General features: G+C 37.7%; 1 protein-coding gene across 4 annotated transcripts in view; it reads right to left on the bottom strand.

The window, feature by feature from the left end:
- Ecpas (Ecm29 proteasome adaptor and scaffold) overlaps positions 1–23,193 on the bottom strand; it is a 128,726-nt gene that overhangs the window by 80,339 nt on the left and 25,194 nt on the right. For all 4 annotated transcript variants that reach the window (XM_028857781.2, XM_028857779.2, XM_028857778.1 and 1 more), the window contains 4 exons: positions 15,449–15,579; positions 9,511–9,627; positions 7,633–7,751; positions 6,257–6,406 (listed from right to left, as the gene is read on the bottom strand). In XM_028857781.2, coding sequence (XP_028713614.1) covers positions 6,257–6,406; positions 7,633–7,751; positions 9,511–9,627; positions 15,449–15,579 — 517 coding nt within the window. The remainder of the gene's footprint in view (positions 1–6,256; positions 6,407–7,632; positions 7,752–9,510; positions 9,628–15,448; positions 15,580–23,193) is intronic.

Raw genomic sequence — 23,193 nt, 5'->3', positions numbered from 1 at the left:
AATAACTAAAATAACAATGTCAACATAAAGATCTTTATTGTTTGTTTGTTTTTTAAGACAAGGTTTCTCTGTGTTGGCTGTTCTGGAACTTGCTCCATAGACCAGGCTGATCTCGAACTCAAAGATCCACCTGCCTCTGCCTCCTGAGTACCACCACTGCCCAGTAACATAAAGAATCTTAAAGTTATCTTAATAAAAGGTATCTACATCCTCAATAAAATTAATCAGAAGAACCTATCACTCAAGTGAATTACAACACTTAACAATAGTGAGTACAAAATACTTGTGCCATTTCCATATACATACTATTGTTTGATAAGTTAGTAAAGACCCACTACATTTTGACTTTTAACTGACAAACAGACACAAGTTTGTTGACCCCACAAGGCGTATGGTCGGTCACTAGTGTTCTATGCCCCAAATAGAGCTTTTACAGTTATTCTCCTTTCTTTGTAACTCACATCAGAAAACTCACTGAAGCCTCTGACAAATTGCCAACATACAAATACATAACATTCTAAAAGTTCAAAACAAAGTAAAAGGGGCAAAGAGAAAAGGTTAAGGGCCAGCAAGATGGCTCAATGGGTAAAGGCACTTACCACACAAGCCTGACAACCTGAGTTTGAGTCCTGAAACCCATTAAAGGTAGAAAGGAGACACAAATCCACAAAACTGCCCTCTGACCTCCACACATGTCATACCCATAGAAACATACAAATAATAATAATAAAATTTTAAAAGTAGAAAAAGTCAGAAAAAATTAGAATTTTCCCATTATATAATTCAAAATTCTTTGTATATATCTCCTTGTTATTGTTCTCTTATTTAATTTGGCTTGTAGAAAGTACAAATAAGATCTCTAATAAATTCATTTTGATCCAGTTAAAACTAGTATTCCTCATAATCAAAATAAATTTTGATATAACTATTAGCTAACAATCCCTTTAAACAGTTTAATTCTATACTGATAAATCTGATCATAATGACATTAAAATTCTCATTATAAATAAAGGAAACACTTGGAAGCTGTGGTAGTTTGAATGAGAATGTCTCCATGAACTCATACTTGGTTCCCAGTTATTGGCACTTCTGGGGGAGATTATATCCCCACAACAATAAGGTGCAGTTCTGCTGGAGGGAGTGTCACTGGGGGTGAGATCTGAGAGTTTATATCCTTACCCCACTACCAGTTCACTCTCTTAGCTTCATGCCTGTTGTCAAGGCCCATCAAGCTACTAAACTAAAGGAGCTGAAAAAGAGCAAACTGGAAGAGAATAATAATACACCTTGAACCCTCTTGTTTCTGCACTGAGGCCAGATGATGTGCAGCTCCATTTGCCTGGCCCTCTATGTACATATATACTCAAGACCAGGGAAAATGGTATGGAAGTAGCACTTCAGAAAACTATGTCAGGCAACAGGACAAAATCAGTAGGCTAGTGGCAGACCACAATCTGGAAAGTAGGCCAGATTCCAAAGTTTGATAAAACACATCTTGACTGCAAGAGGCTGACAATCTATTAAGAAAAATGAAGATGTCAACAATGTGATTAAAAACACAAAGTAGTATACAGGTGGTTCGTGGGGGTTATGAGTACACAGAAAATACAGCAAATATATCTACATATGCTGTGGAATACTCCTCTTGTACACAGGAAAGGTTTGTCACTCAAATTGGTTTAATAAAACATTGATTGGCCAGTATCTAGGCAGGAAGTATAGGTGGGGCGACCAAACTAAGAATGATGGGAAGGAGAAGAGCGGAGTGTGAAGTCACCAGCCAGACACAGAGGGAACAGGAGATGAACATGCCATGCTAATAAAGGCACCGCCATGTGACAGAGCATAAATAAGGAATATGGGTTAACTTAAGATATAAGAGCTAGTTAGTAATAAGCCTAAGCTATTGGCCAATCATTTACAATTAATGTAAGTCTCAGAATGGTTATTTGGGAACAGGTGGTTGGAATAAAAACTTCTGTTTACATATAGTGTTCCAATGTATGGCTAAAATTTCCATATAGAACCTGACAAAGCTTTAAAACAGATCCTAGACACACAAGAACGAAGTCAAGCATGGCTTTTTGGTAGCTGCCTTTTCTCCAGTGGGCTCTGTTCATTGGCAGTGAGCAGAGTTGTAGCTCCCTTGAGAGAAGCCTTTCTGGCTCGGTGCTAGCTGCAAAAATGAGTGGCTCTTTTAAGAGGCCCTATTACCAAACATTTGTATGGAGTTTATGAGCAGCCAGTGGCATGCTACTCAGTGGTGACATGGACCTAGAAACTTCGGAGAGTTGGGGCACATGGCTTTCAGAGCTGGCAGTAAACAAGCCTTTGCCATGGGACTAGATGCTTAGGGTACCAAGGGGAAGGAGCCAGCACCAGCACACCAAGATCTAAGTTACACAGTAGTTTTTTTTGCTCATGCAGACAGAAAAAGGTTACAGATGCACAGTAAGGGCAGATTCAGACAAAAAAAAAAAAAAAAAAAAAAAAAAACATGAATTGAATACAGTGTGTTTAAAATATATGTAGGCTTGAGAGAAAAAAAAAAAGGGTAAAGAAAGTCCTTTAAAAAAGAACTAGAACTGGGCGGTGGTGGCGCACGCCTTTAATCTCAGCACTCGGGAGGCAGAGCCAGGCGGATCTCTGTGAGTTCGAGGCCAGCCTGGACTACCAAGTGAGTTCCAGGAAAAGGCGCAAAGCTACACAGAGAAACCCTGTCTCGAAAAACCAAAGGGAAAAAAAAAAAAAAAAGAAATAGAGTAATAAAAAAATACAATAAGCCACATAAAGATGAAAACACACAGGGAGTCTGAACTGTGTATATTATTGTGTTGTCTTTAAAATTTTTTTGGCTGCTAAAAAACCTAGGATTATGAAAACTGCCATATTAAACCAGCCTATATATTTTAAATGTATCTTGACTTCAAATTTAAGTCAAAAGATATGGTGCTTTGGGAAAAAGTTTCTGCTTTTGTTTCCACAGGAAATGAAATGCTCTGAATTCACTCTGAGTTAAGAAAAATCAAGTTTGATCGAGGAAGACCCCCCTTGAAAAATCTCCAAAGGGAGCAGATGGCCCAGATGATCCAACTTCTCAGAATGCCTCTGTAGCAGTTTCCTCAGAGTTCTACATTCTGAACAACTTCAAGGCAACTGGCTGGAATGATCCAGCCTCACAAAATACATCAGTCAAGAATTGACCATATTCCTAAACTTTCTCAGGGTCCCCCAAAAATTACCAGCACCCCCAATCAACAGGAAATAGCCTAGAAAACTACACCCACATTCCCAAAAAATGAATTATGGATGTTTGTCACTCTTTAGGGGATTTTGTTCCAAATTATTATCGGTCATAGTCAAAAAAAAATAAAGGCTAAAGAAAAGAGTTAAATTCAAAGATCTCTTTCTAAAGGAAAAAGGGGGCTGGAATATAGAAATGATAGGATAAAAGGGTAAATTACTGAATCTACTTTAATTCAAAAAACAACTATTAATCTTACATATTTTACATTAGTATGGATTTTAGTTTATTGATGCAAATTTAAAGTTAATTTTGTTATACTGTATGTATACTTCTACTCTTGTTTAGGGTATAATGTTTAGGCAGCTCATTTAAAAATGTAATACATAATTAAGAAATACAGATTAATAGTCATCTTTAATAGCTCCATATTAGTTAGATTTTCAAGGTCATACAGAGATAGATTTCAGATAGGCAATCTTCAAACATTTCAAAGTCCTGCAAAGGGCTCGAGAGACGCCTCAGAGGTTAAGAGCATTGGCTACTCTTCCAGAGGTCCTGAGTTCAGTTCCCAGCAACAACATGGTGGCTAACAACCATCTGTAATGAGATCTAGTGGCCTCTTCTTGTGTGCAGGCATACATGCAGGCAGAACACTGTATATATAATAAATATATCTTAAAAAAAAAAAAAAAAAGACCTGCAGAATACAGCATTTAAAATGTTTTAATAACTTAGACTTTCATGACAGTGAGACACGTCTGCTCCTGGCAGCACCAATGTACTCCAGAGAAAATGATGGGCATGAAAAAAACTCCATATGTAGTTCGTTTTCTTTATGGCAAAAGCTAGCCTTATGGACAAAGAAACTGCCCTTGCCATAATTGCTGATAGTTACTGTCCAAACTGGACCATCAGGACACAAGAAAGGCAACTGCCAAACTTTGCCAAGACAAGGTAAGACAGTTCTTCAGAATTCCCTGCTTCTCAAAAATGTCTGTCAGACCTGTAGGCTGAACATGGATTGCCCAACATTGCAGAGAAACTTTGGGTGACTGTCCAGGCAGCCTGATGTCCCTGTCATTAATAACATTTCATTTTTGGAGTCTTTGATGGAGTTGAAGACTAGATAGTCAGTTATAATTTTTCTTATTTATGATGATGTAAATTAGATTTGAAACGTTGGACTCACCAAGATAGGATGGATAATTAAATGTTTTCTCTGATTTTGTCAAATACAAATAGACTGGATATTGTAACTGTAATTACAATGTTAAAGTAAAAACCTTCCTTTTTGCCAGGTGGTAGTGGCCCACGCCTTTAATCCCAGCATTTGGGAGGCAGAGCCAGGCAGATCTCCATGAGTTTGAGGCCAGTGTGGGTTACAGAGTGAGTTCTGGGAAAGGCACAAAGCTACACAGAGAAAGCCTGTCTCAAAAAAACCAAAAAAACAAACAAACAAACAAAAAACCTTCCTTTTTAATTAGACAAAAAGGGGAAATGCTAGGGAATAATCCTCTCATATACTGTAAAGATTTGTCACTCAAATTGGTTTAATAAAATGCTGATTGGCCAGTATCTAGGCAGAAAGTATAAGTGGGGCGACCAAACTAAGAATGATGGGAAGGAGAGAGCGGAGTGTGAAGTCACCAGCTAGACACAAGGGAGCAGGAGATGAACATGCCATGCTAATAAAGGTACCACCATGTGACAGAGCATAAATAAAGAATATGGGTTAACTTAAGATGTAAGAGCTAGTTAGTAATAAGCCTAAGCTATTGGCCGATCATTTACAATTAATATAAGCCTCAGAGTGGTTATTTAGGAACAGGCGGTAGGAACAAAAACTTCCTTTTACATACATAGGATGAAAAATGTCTGTCAGAGACACAGAGTTGACATCAAGCTAGTAGGAGATATTTTCCAAAGTGACTCTTATTATTTTTCTGTGGAGAAATACCCTAAAGTGAGAAGTAACTGCAATGCCTTAAGGAATAACATGACAATTATTTGTAGGGGAGTATGACTGGCTAGTGAGAAACCACGGTTGTAAGATGTGCTTTGATTAAGAACTATGTGATGGGTGATGGTGCTCTGCATACTGTGAATGTGTTGTTCCCATTGGTTGATAAATAAAATGCTGATTGGCCAGTAGCCAGGCAGGAAGTATAGGCGGGATAAACAGACAAGGAGAATTCTGGGAAGAGGAAGACTGAGTCAGGAGTCACCAACCAGACACAGAGGAAGCAAGATATGAAGGCAGAACTGAGAAAAGGTACCAAGCCACATGGCTAAACATAAATAAGAATTATGGGTTAATTTAACTGTAAAAGCTAGTCAATAATAAGCCTGAGCTAATGGCTGAACAACTTTAATTAATATAAGCTTCTGAGTGATTATTTTATAAGTGGCTGCGGGGTCTGTGGAGCTGGGCAGGACCAGAGAAAACTTCAGCTACAACTATGCTAAAAATCAGGCAGCTTGACAGCATTGTAGAGAAGTTTGAAGACATGATAGGGATAACTAAGTACAATGGTGTGTGTGTGTGTGTGTGTGTGTGTGTGTGTGTGTGTGTGTGTGTGTGTGTGTAAAACATAGATCACAGTGAAGCCCACTATTTTGTACGCTAACTAAAAAAACTGAGTTAGAAAACAAAGACCAGAACAAAAAACTTTATGGTAGCAGTGCCAAAAGATTTCAAGACACCAAGAAGAAAGGAAACTATGAAAAGCAAAGCTAGATGTGATTTCCTAAGAGTACAAGGTGATAGGAGACTCAACACAACATTTATTTCAGCCTGGAACAGGTGAAGTCTGAAATCACAACAGGAGCTCTACATCTACACAGTCAATATGTAGTGGAGCTGGACCTTAGCATTTAAGACTGATGCAAATCCTCAGACATGCATCCATTCACAAGTGAGCTGAATCATTTTAAATGGCACATAATTTCCATATAGTAAACTCAGTGAAAAACGTCATTACTTGGCTTTGTCTGTCTTTTTTAACTCACCCATAAGGCATCAGAAGGACATCTAGCATAAAGTCCAAAAGCAGCTGCACAGTCTTTGGTTTCTCAGCAAGATTAAAAGGAGAAGCTGATTTTGATGATTCAGCTGGGTATTTCATGTGGAAAAGGGTTGGTATTAAAAGATGCATTAAGCTGAAAGAAAAATTACATTTATTGAAGCTACTTTATGAATCAATTTTTATACATGGAAATAACAGAGCAAAGAACACTTAGTAAAAGTTGGTAATTATATCAGGAGTTATTCAATTTTGATACAAATTATATACAAAATCCTAATTTAGGAGTGGCCTTGATTTCCTAATCCTAGCACCAGGGAGGCAAGAGGCAAGTGGATTTCTAAGTTCAAAACCAGCCGGGTCTACAGAGCAAGTTCCAGTACAGCCAGGACTACACAGAGAAACCTTGTTTTAAAAATTAAAAAAAAAAAAAACTCAAAGTATTAAGTGTAAAATTAGCATTTTAGCCAATGTGGTTCATCACTTTAAAAATCTAGAAAACTGTATGTAAAATAGACTTGATGTTACCAAATGGTACTTCATGTTAAATTTTAGATAAAAGTCCAACAAGTCCTTTCAATAAAAATTTAATTTTAATTACTAATTTTGCTTATAAAAACCTGTAGTCTCTTGTTCAGTGTGAAGCCCTAGATTTGATCCCCAGCACCATTATCAACCAACTGATTGATCATTAGTAAGTAAATCAGAATTGGAAACATCTTTTGCATTGGCAGGTCTGAGATACAGATCTTTTCACTAAGCTCACAGACAAATGATGTCATCTAAGTCCACTTTTCCAGTGTCTATATTAATATATTATATTAATAATACTCTATTGTCTCCAAAAATTGCTGAGAAATGTTTTATCCTTCAAGACAAATGTTTTGATTAAAAATATTCATTTTAATTATTTAATGAATATATGGGTATTTCGCCTACATGTATGTCTGTACAACACAAGAATAACCTAGTGCCCAGGAGCCAGAAAAAGGTGCTGGATCCTCTGGAACTAGAGTTAACAAATGGCTGTGAGCCACCATGTGGGTGATAGGAATTGAACCTGGGTCCTCTGAAAAAGATTTTTAACATCACATAAATTAACAACTTTTAAAAAAATGACAAAAACTGAAGCAGTTAGATTTAGAAAAGTGTCATCAGTTCTATCCATTTTTCAATGTTCACATCAAGAACTTTTATAATGCTATTAGTAAACTAAAAGAGTAACAGAAAGTTCAACTATCTTTCAGCTAAATGAGCTCAAGCCTTTCCATTTGCCAAGTGAAAGCAAATGTGACCTACACTTGAAAGGCAATGAACTGTTGTCTCTTACAGATGGGAAACATGTAAATGAGGAAGCCATACCTATCCTGCTGTGGCTGAGGCTTCCCTTCCATGGCAGTAAGAAGTGTAGGGGCCAATTCACATTGTTTTTCCACTGGCAGGCGAGGATAGCCCATCTTAACATAAATTATAGTGAAATTCTAATGCAGTAAGAGAAAAGCAAGTGAGTATGAAAGGAAAAAATATGATTATAAGAAGTTATAGTTATAACAAAAACATCGCAAGAATCATCCTCTCCACAGATTTATTACAGCTTAATCAAGCACAATTTATTCAAACTGTTTTAAAGTGGCTTTTTACACAAGAAAGGGGACTTAACCTAAAGTAGTCATATGCAAAATTACTAATACCTGGAAGAAAAAAAATCATCAAATCTACATTACCATAAGATCTTCTAGACTGCTGTATTAATCCTAAACACACGTTAACAAATCCCAGGCTTCCATTTCCCAGCTAGTCAGTTACTAAAACCATCTTTGGAAACTGCAGCACTCTGGTCCCTCAGTAACAAATTAGCAATGGACAACAGATGAGCCAGGGAAGCTGAGTGCTGCAGATGTTATCAGTAGCTCTATAACCCATGCAAAATTCACAACCGTACAGCAAGCCCATGACATAAATCCATATTTACACAGAAGATATAGCTGTTTATCTGAAAGATTCATCACAAAAATCAACAGGCTTCATAAGGCCTTCTATTTGGCATAGTTATGGGCCTCAATGCTTATACTGGCTTAAAAGAAAGCTATTACTTGTAATGGAACTGTATGTCAAAAATAGCTACAACACCTCCAAAAGTTTTATGACTCCTGATAAAACAATTTAGTAAAATTTGCCCCATTGTTAAAAATCACAAGGACGGGACACACACACACACACACACACACACACACACACACACACACACACGGGATGACACTGTCTTCGTATAACATCGACATTTCTTACATTCTGTTTTCATGAAGAGGATACTTGCCAGTCTCAGGTTTACTCCACTACAGAAAGGGTATCTTTTGAATACACACATCAGAAACAGTATTACTTTAGCATGCCTATGTGCTGTAACCCTTCTCTCTATTCAGATTTGTCTCTTCTACTAAGAATCAAATCACTATTATTTACATAAAAACAAAAATTATATGTACTGGGCTGGGGAAATAGCTAAGCAGAATGCTTGTGTTACATGCAAAAGGCCCTGGATTTTATCCCCAGTACCACAAAAAATTTTTTAATTATACATATTATAGAGTACTATGTGACATTTAATATATGTATACATTATATAATATTTTCATTAGGTTAAACATATACTTAAATATCAATCATTTCATTAAGGCAAAACCTTGAAACGCCTTTTTTTTCTAGATTTCTGTGAGTTTTTTTGTTGTTCCTGTGTTTTCAAAAAGAACATCCCATTATGTTGCTCAGTCTGGTCTTGAATTTCTGAGCTCAAACAATACTCTTGCTTCTACCTAACATGTCACTGGAACTACAGGTCCCACCACCACACTGGCTACCTCGACCTGTTTAATGTAAAGTATCAGATTGTTATCTACAGTCACCCTAACCAGGCAACAGCAGAGCAGAAGTTCCTGTTCCCTAACTTAGTACCCAGTAATTAACTTTTTCCCAACTTCTAATAACCCCTACTCTACTCATAATACCCAATGTAAACTGACATCCATTACCATGTTCCTATAATTTTCTCTGAAGCAGTATTACCCGTGAATCGGTACTCCGTGAAAAAACAGCATGCCATTTAAAGAAAAAATGTTTCAGTTAGATATGGTCTAAGAATAAAATTCTAAGCTTGGCAATATACATTGATGGCATCAACTAAACATTAAGAAAACTTACTATAAGTAAAAAAAAATAATAACATCCCAAAATAACTCTCACCGTGACAAAGGAAACTGCAGCAGGGTCCTGGTACTGAACCAATAATGTCTCTACTGGGAGTTGTATTTTGGGGCGGCTTTTTATACGTTTGTTCAGATGGACCAGCAGTTCCATTACCTAAAGCAAAGACAGAAAAACTGAAGTTACCAATCATATATTAAAAATAAATTAATTTCTTAGACATTACTTATTTTACTGAAAAATAGCTACTTCATTCTTTTAAGGACTATAAAGTTGGTATCTTAGAAAGGTATGTATCAGAACCAGAAACACAGTATCTGAATTTTGCAAGATACTAAGAATATAAAATGTAAGATTCTACTGTTTCTAGATATGCTTGGTCTGTCAAATGAAGAAGTATTTCTCATACTGAGTTCTGGGGATCAGATGAATTTCAAGCAGAAAATCAGTTTTAAAAAGGAACAAGGGTATAAAAGAATATAGCAAATTATATCCGGCTGAAGCCCAGAATGGTAAGAATTCATAAAAGCAGGGTCTGGATTATAATAGAATTCAACAAAGCACTGAAGTATATTTACTTTATCCTGAAAATCATCTGATGCCATCAAAGAATTCAAGTAAAAGCTGGGTGATGGTGGTGCACAACTTTAATCCCAGCATTCAGGAGGCAGAAGCAGGCAGATCTCTACGAGTTCGAGGCCAGCCTGGTCTAGAGTGAATTCCAGGACAGCCAGAGCCATACATAGAGAAACCCTGTCTGAAAAAAAACAAAACAAAACAAACAAAAAAAGATTTAAAGTAAAAAAATAACAACCTTCTTCCTTCCCTATTAGTGGGAAAGGGACAAAGTAGAAATTAACACATCAACAATTCCTGTGGAAAGAAAGGAAAATATACAAGTTTATGATAAATAGCCTTGGTCTTACTCCAATATATTATGTACTAAGAAAGAAAAAAACTCAATTATTTGTTTTTAATCTCACCTAAGATTGAACATTTTAATTATTCTGGAGGGCTGCACCTATATTATTTCTAGAATCTGCACTGAAGCCTCAAAGCACATGTTAGTGAAAACTGCAGTTTGGATGACTAAGTATAGTGTTGACATGAATATATTTAGACATGCCCTTTGAAAGACATATGTGCTTATTTTTGTTTGGTATAAATCCAAGACTAGAAGTGTTTGGTCACGAGGTTATTATGCACATGTCCAGTTTAAGCAGATACTTCCAAGTAGTTTCTGAAATGATAATAATTTATACTCCTTCCAGTAGAATACGAGAGCTGAAGTTGTTCCACAGCCCTGCTACTTACATCAGATATGGTCAGGTATTAACTTTTTGCTATTCTGATAACACTGAACCAAAAAAGTTAACTATAACAGAATTCTACTTAGCAACCAGGTGACTGTAACTAGCAAGGGGGAGGTCTTTTGCTCCACCCCTTGGCATTGTTATAAACAGACCTTTGGAATGAAGTTCTGGGCCCGTGGATATGGATCCAGGCCCACCCGAGTCTATCCTGTGTTTTCTCTCTGTTCTCTCTCCTCACTATTTCTAACTAAGTCTCTTATTCCTCAATCCTGAAGAGTTCCTGGGGTAAATAAGTGTGAGGGCTGGTTCCCCCACACAAGCCACATGATTAAATGAAAAGATATGTCAAAGAGTAGCAGGATGTTCAAGTATACCAGCTTTAAGTACCATTTCCTTTCTCCCAGGAGTTTTCAAGTTTGCTTAACAGCAAATCATTTTGCCAATAAATACATATATAACATACTATAATTACTAATACAATGTTAAATTTGTACATCAAAATGCATCAAGCCAAAATACTGAACAAGAAAACTGCAACTGCAGAAAATTGTAATCCATGACTATCAATATACAAGACTAGAAGACAGATTCTCAAAACCTAACTGTAGAGTGTCATCAGAAAACAGCCTCAGGACATACTGAGCTCCACATTGCACAAACAAGAATTTCTCTTTTTTTTTTTTTTTTTTCAATCTTATGAAGGACTTTTCTCAGAAGCACAGAATACACTTTAGGACTGGAGATGAGGCTCAGTGGTGGAACACATACTTCTTATGCAAAAAAGCCTGGGTGGTAGCCATGCAAAACATGACCAAAGAAAAATCTAAATGTAACTGTCAGGTTCAATGCAGAAGAAATAAAACAAGGGAAATTTTGCATCAAATACTTCAAAATAAAAACAATGTTCTTATTAATAGTTAAGTCAAAAATAAAAGCAAACATTGCATGTCAGTGAAACTATAAGATACAACCAGAATAGCAAAGACAACTTCAAAAACAGGTTTTTAGTCATTCTGAGCATTCTTGAAAACATAATTAATAAAAAAAATTTATTTGGTGACCAAGCTTGTATTTGAAACTTTAAATCCTGGCTCACCTATTCATTATTTGGTCTTTTAATAATTTATTAATGTCAGGAGTGATGGAGCATGCCTTAAATCCTAGCACACAGGATGCTGAGGCAGAATCTATCTAAAATAAAATTAAATAAGTAAACATATAAGCAAATAAAAATAAAAGTTCATTAATCATTCTAAATTTAGTTTCATCTGTAAAATGTGAAAAAGAACTACTTCACATTACCTTGTAAACCTAGCACTTTTCTTAATTCATAATAATTATTACACTATCATATAAATAAAAGTCTTATGAGAAAAAGAAAAATAATTTGAATAAAATAGAAATAATGCAATTAACAAAAGTAAATAAATTTAAGTACTAGTTTGCCTTTTAAAACAGCTTATACCTAAGAAAAATTAAACCTAAGCTAGGGGTATGGCTGAGTAGTATATTAATTGTCAAGCATGTAGAAAGCACTGGGGTAGAGGCCAGCACAATAAATGAATGAATGAATGAATGAATGAATGAATGAATGAATGAATGAGCAAGCAAACAAACAAATACTATAATTTTGATAATAGTGACCAATAAAACTAGAGCTAAGAGCTAAGAAGACAGCACAATCAGTAAAGTGCTGGCTATGCAGACCCAAGTTCAACCCCACAGAATCCATGGTTTTTTGTTTTTGGTTTTTTGGGACAGGATTTCACTGTATAACAGCTTTGGCTGTCCTGGATCTCGCTCTGTAGACCAGGCTGGCCTCGAACTCGAGATTTGCCTGCCTCTTCTTCCTGAGTTCTGGGATTAAAGGTGAACACCGCCACCGAGCCAGTCAGAATCCATGTTTTAAAAAAGAAAAAAAGCTGGACATGATGCCACATAGGCCTGCAGTAGAGAAATGAAGCCATTAGGGTTCCTGGGGCTCACCGGCCAACCAGTCTAGCCAAATCAGTGAGGTCCCAGTGTTATAAGAGATCATGACTCAAGGAACAAGTGGAGGGCTGGAAAGAGGGCACAGGACCAAATCAGTGAGGTCCCAGTGTTATAAGAGATCATGACTCAAGGAACAAGTGGAGGGGCTGGAAAGAGGGCACAGGACCAAATCAGTGAGTCAGTGTGACCCGGAGTCCCAGTGTGATATGTTATAAGAGATCATGACTCAAGGAACAAGTGGAGGGGGGAGGGGCCGTGTGAGGTCTTGGAAAGAGACGGCAACAGTGGTGTTATAAGAGACATGACACTGCTGCCTCTTTCAGAGGACCCAGATTCAATTCCCAGCACCCACATGGTGTCTCACAACCATCTGTAACTAGTTCCAGGGGATCTGGTTGCCTTCTTCTGCCCTTAGTGGGCACCAGGCATCCACTGGTACACAGACATCCATGCTGACAAAATAAAAATTAAAAAAATCTTGTAAACATATTTAAAATGTGGAATTCAACAGAGAAAGCTACCCAACATCAGTCTCTAGCCTTTACATGTGTATAGTGACATGCACATACAAACATGTACATACACACAAAAACATACAAAAAGAACCCTGGAAAACGGAAATGAAATTTCTCCATTTGGAAGGGTAATAGGATAAATAGTGTAAGAGAAGTGAATGATACACCTCAAATTTAAAACATATAATTAAAGATGGATGATTTTAAAAAAAAAAAGGATAAAATACAAAGAAATAAACTATATTAAGTAAACAGTTTGTTTTTAATCTACTAAAAATACTCAGCCTAATCTAACACAATGGTTTCTTTGGCTACTTCCTGAACTCCACTTTCAGCTTCCAGTCTAAAGAGCTTCAGCAGCTAAGTAAGGTATCACTACCACCCTTTCAAATCAGTGCTCTAAAACCCTGTTTCCTCCTAGCACTCATCCTTATCCACTGAGGAAATCTCTGTGGCCTTCTTTAGTTTACCAAGGGCATCAGTCAGTTAAGACCCACCATCTCTTAACCTGGTGGATATTTCTTCTTGCTTACCAAAAAGCCTCCCATCCATCCATCCTCAGTCCTAACCACATACTCATTTATGTTCTTCCATCTACACCTGTCTTTTTCTCTCTTAACAAATGTAAAGTGTGCCCCATGAGCCCATGTATTTAATTACTTGGTACCCAGCTGGTGGTGCTGTTTGGAAAGGAAAACCTTTTTAGGCAATAAAATCTCACTGGAGTAAGTTGGTCAGTGGGGAGGAGGTATTCTGGTTTTATAGCCAGGCCTCACCTTCCACCCATTCTCTGTTCACTGAGTGAATATATGACCAATTGCCTTCATATTCTTACTATCTAATCATCCTTTCTTAAACTGGAGCCAAAATAAATTCTTCCTTCCTTAAGTAGCTTGTTAGGTCTTTTGTCTCAGCAACAGAGAAAAGTAACAAATATAGCATGTATCATAAGGCATAAAGAAAACCTTCAGTAAATAACCAGACTAATAACACAAAGTAAACAGACATCAATTTGTAAAAGACCTTTGATACCCTGAGAGCAAGAAAAGTCCACGGAAGAGTCTTAGATAGGAGACTGATATGACCAAACCGAGTCTACCTCAGCAAATAAGGATTAACAGCAGACAAAGATTAACAAATATATGGCAAGACTGTCCATCCTTTCCTACAACAAACAAAACAGACATTCTGGGAGATACTCTTCCCACTGAACTCAAATCAGGCCTCTTAGGGCAGACATTCAAGTCAACGTCAATCAATTATAATATCCTATGAGATAACCACTCAAAGACCAAAAGATCTATCACAAATATACTGGAAAAAATAATTAACTATACACTACAAATTAAAGGAGAAAGTGTTCCACACAGAACAATTTAAAAATAAAATAGTGATAGAGTTAAGTACTTTTTTGAAATAGTATTTTGTATTGTAAGTTACATAAAAATAGTTTGCTTTCAAAAAATTTATTTGCAGCTGATGGTGGTGGCGTACACCTTTAATCTCAGCACTCAAGAGGCAGAGGCAGGTGGATCTCTGTGAGTTCAAGGCCAGCCTGGTCTATAGACTGAGTCCAGGACAGGTTCCAAAGTTACACAGAGAAACCCTGTCTTGAAAAAAAAATTGGCTGGGCGGTGGTGGCGCACACCTTTAATCCCAGCACTCGGTAGGCAGAGGCAGGCGGATTTCTGTGAGTTCGAGGCCAGTCTGGTCTCCAAAGCGAGTTCCAGGAAAGACGCAAAGCTACACAGAGAAACCCCGTCTCGAAAAACCAAAAAAAATAGAAAAAGAAAAATGTATTTGCTTACCTTTACTACCTTTATTTAAGGATATATTCACCATCAACCAATGATTAGAGAACATTTCCCCTTTCTACACTGGCTTTCATGTTCAGTTTTAGAGGAGTCCAGATAATTATATCAATTAAATCCCCTGGCACTGATCACAAGCACACAATGGATAGTGAAGGCAGCTATACCAGGCAATTAAGCTTTTCCATCATGAAAGCTGGGTCTTAGACTTAACCATACATTTGGAAAAGCTGTAATTAGGATCATGTTGAACCTACATTTCAACAATAGGAATTAAAAAACTCACTTCACGATATATATCCACTTATTCACCATTTATTTCCCAAACGGCCCCCAACGTGCTTACCTTTTTCCGTACTCCTTCTTGGGTGCTGGACAGTTTGAGCAAAACAGGAGGAAGGAATTTAGATATAATATTTTGTAATTGTTCATCTGTTTCAGCATGGCCAAGTCGTAAAAAGACCCGTTCGAGCTGATCTATAATACAGAAAGCAAACAAAAGGGAACTTGACAAACCATGCACAGCCAAGCCTATCTTCATAACATAACCCTACTTTCTGTACTGCAGATCCTTCAGTCAGAACTTCAATCAGACTAGCCCACAGACAAACGACTCTGACACCACCAGGAAGTGCTGCTTTAAAAGGTCTAATAGGCTAATCATATATTGCTACCTTACAACTGTCTTTGGCCAAGAGTAGTAAAATTCCTTCCTACATACCAAGTTACTTGGTCTTTCTGAAGGACTTAGTTATTAAGAAAGGATACAAGATTTTTTTAAAGAATCTTCTAAACCTGGCTAGTACAACACAACATAGGAATTTTAACTAGATGTCAGGGACAACCTAACTGATGAGGTTTCCCACAGCAAAGCTACAGTGAATACAATGTCGGACAAGACCATAGAGGTATGTTCAGCAAAATTATTAAACAAACCACTGTGTATCTTTGACCAGTGTACTATAGGGCAGAGGAGAAGGTAATGGAGAGGGAACTCATACAAGTGCCAAATATCTAGCTTCAAATTACTGTCAACTTTTTAGGTACTAGGCATTTATGAGGCCATAGTTCTGATCCTCATGATTGGGGAAAAAATGATGCTGTAATGAGGTATCTGTTCTTCAAAGGCTCTTATAAAAACTATCAGTGGCACTAAACACAGTGATGCATAACTATAACCCCAGCACTTAGAAGGCTGAGGCAAGAGGATCACTTGTGGTGACATTTTATTTGTGCTGAAATGTGATATTTTATTTGTGTGTTAATAAATAAAGCTTGCCTGGAGATGGGGGGGCAGCCATTTTAAGTAAACAAAGAAGTCAGGCAGCACAGGCCCTTAATCCCTTAGCAGGCAGGATCTCTGCGTGTTCAAGGCCACACTAGGGAACAGAGCCAAGTGTGGTAACACACGCCTTTAATCCCAGTACCAACCATAGAGACCTGGAGATCTGTACAGACAGAAAGTGACAGAGCTGTGTAGGAAGAGGAAGTGAGGTAGCTGGGCTAAGAGAGCCAATGAGAGGGCAAAACAGTAAGGCAATAAAGGCTGGGTAGACAGGAAGTTGCAGAGTTTGTGAGGTAAGGTTGGCTGGTGGCTTTCGATATTTCCCTGATCTCTCTAAGGCTTTAACCCAAATTTCTGGCTCTTTATTTAATAAGACCATTTGGAAATTCGGCTACAATCACTCTAAGTTTAAAGCCATCCTGTTCTGCATAGCAAGATAGTGTCTCAAAAAGGGAGTGGGGATGGCTCAGCAAGTAAAAGCTCTTACTGTGCAAGCACAAAGATCTGAGTTCAAATACCCAGACCTCAGGTAAACACCTGGATATAGTCACATGCGTACCTATAACCCTAGCACTGTGATTAGGCAGACACACGAGGATCGCTGGGGCTTAACTGATCACCAGCCTAACTCCAGGTTCAATAAGCAGGAGTAAGCCTGCCTCGGGTAAATAAGGTGTAGAATAATAGAGCAAGACATTCAAAACTTCCTCTGGCCTCGCTGTGTATGAGGACACACATCTGCACACACATGGGCATACACACCACACACCACAAACACAAACATCACACATCACTTGTAAAAAAAAAATTATCAGTGGCAATAAGCTGAAAATGTTTTATATCTTGATCTTAGCATAATGCCGACTATACCTCAATTTAAGAATATATTTTAAAAGTCTTCACTATGTATTGATAAAAACAAAAACATTTTCAGGTAAACTAATAGTTATTGAAATTTACTTCAAATAATAAGTAGAATATTACCCAATAGACAAATGTCAGAAGTCATATAAATCAAACTCAGACTACTCACTGATAATTAGCCAAGTTTTATAACAGATACTAAGAATTACTTTTTTGTTTGCCTCAAATATTCTCTCTTTGAAGGAGGGCAGGTACATCTATCAGTCAAGTAAGCCCTAAAAGGACAAGAGGTAGCAAAACCCTAGTAGCAACATGCCAACCCTATATCCAACATGAATCTTGTTTTTAAATGTCATTCTGTAATAAAAGGGAATAGACTTCTTGGGAAAATAACTAATTCTAGAGCTTAGGACAGGAAAACGATTTTATTAGAAAGGTAAGCCTGAAACATCTTATAGTATTAGAGATGACATGAAAATGTCAGAAAGGTAGAGAAATCAATCTGAAAGAACTCCTATTGGCCAATACTGATCAATTAATAACAGAACACAATAAACAGAATAGTGCTGGGTTAAAAGCCAAACTAGAAACATCTATATAGATGTCAATAAATGATTTTTAAAAAAAAAACTAAAGGAAAAGAGAGGTTAATCTTTTTTTATGGAAGAACAAAATATTATATGTAGTATGTTCCTAAAGGGAAGTATAGCTTCATTCCAGCCCCTTTTCTCTTTTCAAGGTAGCCTGGATGTTGTTACTACTTAGAAAGAACAGAAGAAATAGATTAACTTTACAATGGAAAAGTACTCTCACCCAAGTAAAGAGAGTTTACATACTGCCCCAGAGAGGCTAGGGCTATATAACAACTAAATGCAGCCTTGAACAGGATCCTGGGAGAACAAAAGAAAACATTAGGAAAAAAAGCCAGTAAAATCCCAAGCAAAGTTCAAGTTTAAGCAATTAATAATAAAGGAAGAAACAGAACAAAGGACCAAAATTAGGCAGGTAAACTCTAGAGAGTACTAGATCAAATGATTCTATTTAATAAATGTTGAGTGTTATAAAAAAAATTATTTTCTTCCCCCCAAGAAAGGATTTCTTTGTGTAGTCTTGGCTGTCCTAAAACTCACTCTGTAGACCAGGCTGACCTAGAATTCACAGAGATCCACATGTCTCTCTCTCCAGAGTGCTGGGACTAATGGTGTGCACCACCACTGCCTGACTATAAAAGAAATTCTTAGGAATGGTAAATTCAACTGCAGCATCTGTGAAAGTTCTAAGTAAAGAGATATTCTTCAGTGCATTCCAGCTATTAGACAGTAAAAACTGCCCACAGACTTAAGCTATAATTACAGTAACACTATTCTAACAAAGACAGTTAAATTTTCACAACAAATTAACATAGAAAATCTATGTCAACGTTCAAAAAAAGAAAGGGATATATTGTAGTTATTTTTCACATACTCATTTGTAATGGGATGTGATAATATGAAGAGCACCAAACATCACATACAAGGGTACTTCCAAAGCAGGCAGAGTTAGAACCTTCCACATTCAGTGAAGAGGGATCATTGTACAATTAATCAGGTCATTTAGAGACACTATATACTTTTAAGTAAAAGCTAATCAAACTGGGTGTAGCTAACACATTCCTATAATCCCAGCACGTTGAAGGCTGAGTCAAGAGGCTAAAGAAGTTCAAGGCCACCCTACCCTACATAGCAAGAATCTGTCTTAAAGAGAGGAGTAGGGGTACACAGAGATGGCTCAGAGGGTAAAGGAAGGTGCTTGCTGCCAAGCCTGACAACCTGAGTCGATTCCCAGGATCACAAAGTGGAAGGAGATAATTCCTGCAAGTTGTCTTCTGACCTCCATACACATGATATGATGCATACATCCCTAAACACACACACACACACACACACACACACACACACACACAGAGAGAGAGAGAGAGAGAGAGAGAGAGAGAGAGAGAGAGAGAGAGAGAGAGAGAGAGCGCTAGGATCTGCACATAAGGGAGACCATCCAGGTATTTTTCTTCCTAAGATTGTGACCTCTCTTGCACTTTTATCCATCCACATGATATAACTGGAGGGGAGGAGGTGGGGAGGAAGGAACCTCAACATTTGAAAACCTCTCAATTGTGAACTTCCAGCTTTCAGGAACAACAGAAATATTGGGCTGGGTGGGTGGGTGTGGATCCATTGGTAGAAAGCTCAGTATCATATTAAACTAAACACATGGTGGCACTTAGGAGGTGTCAGCAAGAAGATTTTAATTTCAAGGGCATCATTGGCTACATAACAAGTTCAAGGCTAGCCTAGGATAGAATACATGTGGCTCTGTCTCCAAGAATAAGGAGGAAAAAACAAGAAAATGAAAGGAATTTCTTTTCATTATAAATTATCTAGTCTTAAGTATTGTTATAGCAACAAAAATAGATAAATATCTCAAAAGGACCTTTTCAAAAACAGGAAGAGATAAGACCATTATGTTCTGAAGAATCAAAGGTAATCTAACCCTCACATCCATCTTTCTTAAGCTTAAGCTGTTAGTTGTAGGAATTGATATTCTCCAAATCATTGTAGTAAGTTCTAATAGATGAAAAACAGAATTTGAGACAAGAAAAGTTCTCTCATAATTTTCTTATTTTTCTATTCAAACTCATATTGTTTCACTTATGAGACTTAATATTTCCTTTAAATAATCAGTTAAGTGTGGGGGGAGGAGGGAGGGAGGGAGAGAGTTCATGCATACATGAGAAAAAGAGATGATTAATATGATCAACTTAACAGGACCTAGAATCACCTGAGAGACAAAGGTCTGGGCAAGTCAATAAAGGAGCTTCTAAATTCAGTTAAATGGGTTAAAAGACTCACCCTAATAAGTACAAGGCTACCATTCCATGGACTGAGGTCCCAAATTGGAAAAAAAAAAAAAAAAAAAAGAACAAAGTGAGTTAAATATAAACCACTGACTTCTGCTTCCCAACTGTAGGTGCAGTGTGACCAGCTGCCTCAAATTCCTGTGTGCCTTCTTCCTCCATTAAGTTGCTTTTGTTAGGCATTTTATTAAGGCAACAGGAAAAGTAACTGATTCGGAAGGAGGGAGAGAGAGAGAAGGAGGGAGAGAGGGAGAGAGGGGGAAGAGGGAGAGAGGGAGAGAGAGGGAGAGAGAGAGAGGTGTATGCATATGCAGGCCCAAATGGGTGTGGAGGCTAGAGGTCAATAACAGGTTCTCCATTTCATTTTTTGAGACAAAGTCTCTCACTGAATCTGAAGCTCACCAAATTCAGCAAAGCAAGCTGATCAGCAAACCCCAGAGATCCTCCTGTGTCAGCCCTGTGTCAGCCCAGCAGTGTGATTGCAGCTACATGCCACCCTCTGGCTTGTATGTGGGTGCTGGGGATCTATCTCAGGCCTTCATGTCTGTACAGCAAGCACTTCACTAATGGAGGTTCACATCTCCCCAGTCCAAACACAGGAAACGTATTTTAACTGCTGTTTTTTTTAATCATATACTAACTTACACAACCTCAATACTGAAACACAACATATATTAATTCATACTTTGCATTTCTTGTGTGTGTGTGTGTGTGTGTGTGTGTGTGTGTGTGTGTGTTGTTTTGTTTTTGAGACAGGGTCTCCCTAAAGGTGTGTGCCACCACATCTACCCTGCTTTTCCTCTTTTAATTAACATCTCTTATTTTAGACCTTTGGAGTGATATATCTCAGAACTTTTTTTTTCTTCAGATTTTACAAAGATAGCACATAAGATATGTACCTCAAAACTCACAATACGCCTAAGCAAACTGAAATTGCAATCCTCCAGTCTCAGCTTCCTAAGTACAGGGATTATAGGTATGCAAGCCCATGTGATTTTTAAAAGTATTTTTTATTTTTTTATTATTATTATTATTATTATTATTATTATTATTGTGTGTGAGTGTGAAAGTGAGAGAGACAGAGACAGAGAGATACAGACAGAGAGAGAGGGGAGGGAAGGAAGAAGAAAGGGAGGGTAGGGGTGGGGGAGAGGGGAAGATGGGGTGAAGATAGAGAGGGAAAGCATGGATGTTCCACGGTGCAAGTGCAGAGGTCAGAGAACACCTGTGTGGAGTCACCTTTATGTGGGTTCTGGTGATCAAACTTCTATCATCAGACTTGTATAGAAGCTTAATTCACGCAAGTTTACCCTCTAAGCCATCTTGATGGCCCTCATAAGAGCTTTTACCTATTTTACATATTTGGCAAGTAACTCCCACTTTTCCCCCATATGGTAATTTTTTTTCCAGTTTCCCTTCTGTAGAACTTTTTTCTTTTCCAGATCTGTTTTTAAATGCAGTTCAGTTTATTATTACTTCACTTTGTGGCCTTTTATTCTTCTCGCCGTGCTTAGAATGTTTTTATCATGCCAAGATGACTGTTTTAAAAATTATGATGTATAGAAAAACAATTAACAGCCTGGGGAGATGGCTCAGTGGTTAAAAACACTGGCTGCTCTTCCAGAGGTCCTGAGTTCAATTCCCAGCACCCACAGGGTGACTCATAATCATCTGTAATATACCCTCTTGTCATTCAGGTATACATGCAAATAGAGTACTCATATACATAAATAAAATAAACCTTTAAAAATAAGAAACAAATTAGCCCAGCAGATCTATTGGCATCTGGAAACTTGGTTCAAGAGCAGCATTCTCACCACTCAGACTAAGAATGGCTCACCATGTCTGAATTGTTTTTACAAACAATATGCTTTATGCTCAATCCTAGCTTTTCTTCTTGGATAATCTTGGTACTTTTGGCAAAAGGTGTCGATATGACAAGCTCCAAATGAAAGACCTGACACTGAGTCTCCAATGAGCATCCCTATTAGATACCACTTCACATATGCCACTGCTCATTAACTCAACAGGACAGGAATGTTCTGGCTGACTGCCAGGAAAGGAGTCTTGGAAGCTTGGCATGGTTTCCTCCAGACTTCATTCCATAACACCTTTACCCTTCATTGGTTTTGCTGCAATAAATCTAATCTGGGAGTACAAATATTTGTTGAATCCAATGAGTTCTCCTAGACTCTGAAGTACTGAACTGAATAGTACCCTTCGAGAGACCCAACATGTATATTTATCTATATTTCCTCTAATACCTTATGATTTTGCCTTCTGTATTCAAGTCTTTGATCTGAAATTTTCCTTTAGCATATGAAGGAATGTGGGAAATTTAAATTTTTCTGAAGTCAATAAAAGTGGTCCATTGTGAAATAAAACAAAGAAAATATTTAAAGCACAAGAACACACAGTTCAATTACTTATTAGGAACTCTCATATAGCTACCACTCAAGCCCAGGAAGGGAAAAAAAAAATGTGTTTTGAAATGTGATTAAAATAGATTTGTTCCCTGTTGGAGGAGGGGAGGAAGGGGAAGAAAGGCAGTAGGGAGAGAGCAGGAGGAGGGATGGGAGGGTGAATCTGTGGTTGGTATATAAAATGAATAAAAAAAAATTTTAATAGATTTGTTAACTGGGTGCTGGTGGTGCACACCTTTAATCCCAGCACTCTGGAGGCAGAGGCAGGCGGATCTCTGCCAGCCTGGTTTACAGAGCGGATTCCAGGACAGCCAGGGCTACACAGAGAGACCCTGCTGTAGGATGGTCTTTCTGTAGGCTGTGAATATGTGTTGCTACCACTGGTTAATAGAGAAGCTGCTCTGGCCTATGGCGAGTCAGGTTACCACAGGCAAGAAATCCAGTAGAGATAGGGGGAGAAGAAAGGCGAAGTCAGGGAGACACCACCCAGCTGCCAAAGGAATAAGAGGTCAGCAGACTGGTAATGCCAAAGCCATGTGGCCAAGTATAGATTCATAGAAATGGGTTAATCTAAGATGTTGGAGCTAGCTAGCAATAAGACTGAGCCATAGACCAAACAGTTTATAAATAAT

Source organism: Peromyscus leucopus, chromosome 2 (assembly GCF_004664715.2).
Source record: "Peromyscus leucopus breed LL Stock chromosome 2, UCI_PerLeu_2.1, whole genome shotgun sequence".
NCBI classification, from domain to species: Eukaryota; Metazoa; Chordata; class Mammalia; order Rodentia; family Cricetidae; genus Peromyscus; species Peromyscus leucopus.
This window is presented reverse-complemented; position numbering and strand designations above follow the sequence as displayed.